General features: G+C 44.8%; 1 protein-coding gene across 1 annotated transcript in view; it reads left to right on the forward strand.

The window, feature by feature from the left end:
- The window catches only part of LOC103477535 (perilipin-2-like), an 11,853-nt gene that overhangs the window by 4,851 nt on the left and 4,578 nt on the right, over positions 1–2,424 (forward strand). Inside the window, exon 5 of the mRNA XM_017309316.1 lies at positions 403–584. Within this exon, the coding sequence (XP_017164805.1) occupies positions 403–584 (182 nt within the window). The remainder of the gene's footprint in view (positions 1–402; positions 585–2,424) is intronic.

Raw genomic sequence — 2,424 nt, forward strand, 5'->3', positions numbered from 1 at the left:
AATGGTTGCCATGGAGATCAAAGGATTCTGTTTTATGTGTTTTTTCCTGAGAGGTTAAAGGTTATATTAGATGGAAAACCAGAAATGTGATCTGTTTACAGCAGTAAAGATGGCCGCCGCTGCAGCACTGTGCTTACGGCAGTAAAGATGGCCGCCGCCGCAGCACTGTGCTTATGGCAGTAAAGATGGCCGCCGCCGCAGCACTGTGCTTATGGCAGTAAAGATGGCCGCCGCAATGTATGGAGGGATTTTAAAGCTGAACAAATGAAGGAAGCTGGTAAACAGAAAACTCAGCTACAGAAATGGCCTTCATGGGGAAGAGGGTGTGTTTGGGTCCACCCAGGTTCCGGTTGGACCCAGTTGGACCCGTAGAGAGATTCTGGCGTTTCTGTCGTCCTTCAGGCCAGGAATGGGAGATGAAGGTCCAGCAGTACGAGGATGAGGATGACGGAGACGAGCCGGGCCTCTGGACCAGAGTCCGCAGCCTGCTGCTGACCGTCAGCCTGCAGCTGTATCACCGCATGCTAAATGCCAGGGAGCAGCTGCAGGGAGCTGCCCGGGCACTGGGGGGCGCCGCTGAGCAGGTGAGGCAGGACTTTCACAGGATCATCATTTAAAGCTCAAACATTCATTTCAGAACAAAAAACACAAAAATTTACATCAAATTCAACATCATAGTGACTTCAAACCTTTTCTTGCCACTAGATGGCGCTGTTGCTCCATTAGTGATTCCTGGTCCAGGTTCAGTCCAGTGGTTCTGGTTCTGGGTGGTTTGAGCTAAAACTACTGCAGCTTATCTGTGGTGATGCGTTCACTCCCAGTCGTAAACTTCAGCCACGTTCCTGCTGCTGGTACAGAAACGAGAAAAAAAACTGATCTACTAAAAATAATAATTACTGTTATTGTAACAATATTGACTATTTTTAACTAACAGTAACAAAATTCAACATATTTACAGTGATATTGATGGTAATAATAATTTCTTACTATTGATATTAATCAACAAATATTTCATTTTTGATAAATTATTTTATTATTGTAAAATTAATGAAATAATAATGCTGATTATAGTATCGTTATGGCTATGATGAATATTTTTTACAATAAAATAATAATTAAAATAACTATAATAATTGTAATTATTATTATTATCCATCCATTGTCTAACACCTGGTCCCTCAGTGGGTCAGGAGGAGCTGCTGCCTCTCCAGCTCATGTTCTGGGTGAGAGGCGGGGTCACCTGGATGGGTCACCTGGATGGGTCACCTGGACGGGTCACCTGGACGGGTCACCTGTCTGTCGCAGGGCAACACAGAGACACACACACACCTAGGGACAGCTTGGAGAGGCCAATTAACCTGACAGTCATGTTTTTGGACTGTAGGAGGAAACCGGAGAACCCGGTTCGATTCGACCGGGAATCGAACCCAGAACCTTCTTGCTGCAAGGCAGCAGCTCTACCAACTGCGCCGCTGTGCAGCCTTATTATTATTATTATTATCATTATATAACAATCGTGTAGTAATAATAATAATAATCATTAATAATGTAAATTTTTCCCGTTGTTTAGCCGTTTTTAATAAGCGATAAAAACGAGCAGAAAATTAATGAAAATGTTAAAACGTGGAAATATTTCGTTCTGAGTTCATCATCTTAGGAGAATCTGGTTTATGTTCCCGGCTCATATTTCTACATTTAGGAGGTCAGAAAACTGCAGACGAGCCTCAGTGCAGCCGCTCGGCCCTGCAGAGATAAAGATCTGAAGTTCAGGACACACACACACACACCCACACACACACACACCCTGCAGCAACAAGCAGACGGGGAGGCGTCACCCGGCGGCTCCCTGAGGACGTCGGACCCACTGATGGGCTGAAAGGCAGAACAAACACATCTAAACAATCAGAACCAGAACTACAGGAAAATACATTCTGGGTTTTAATGTTTTCAATGTTGGAGGCCAGAGAATAATTAAAAACTCCCAGAACCAAACCCATCTGCAGAGGAGCTGAAGAGAAACCAGACCGGATCAGAACCAGTCAGACCCATTTCACCATGAATGGCTTCAGGAAGAAATGTTTGATCAAATCCTGAGGCTGCCATGAGAAATCATCAAACGGCTTTTATTTCCACATTTAAACTTGCATTAAAAGCTCCGACTGAAACCCGGAATAAAGCCGGAGAGATCGATGTTGGGACTGGAACCACCGGCCTGATTTAAGGTTCGTCCCTGGAGATCAGCTGAAATGTTTGTTTCTGAACGTCCTGAAATGTCCCAGGACTCTGGAGGAACTTCAGGGTTTGGCTCTGTTCTGGACTGATCCTGATCCTTCTGATCCTTCTGATCCTCCTGATGCTGATCCTCCTGATCCTTCTGATCCTCCTGATCCTGATCCTTCTGATCATGATCCTCCTGATCCTTCT

The sequence above is a fragment of the Poecilia reticulata genome, linkage group LG16 (assembly GCF_000633615.1).
Source record: "Poecilia reticulata strain Guanapo linkage group LG16, Guppy_female_1.0+MT, whole genome shotgun sequence".
Taxonomy (NCBI): domain Eukaryota; kingdom Metazoa; phylum Chordata; class Actinopteri; order Cyprinodontiformes; family Poeciliidae; genus Poecilia; species Poecilia reticulata.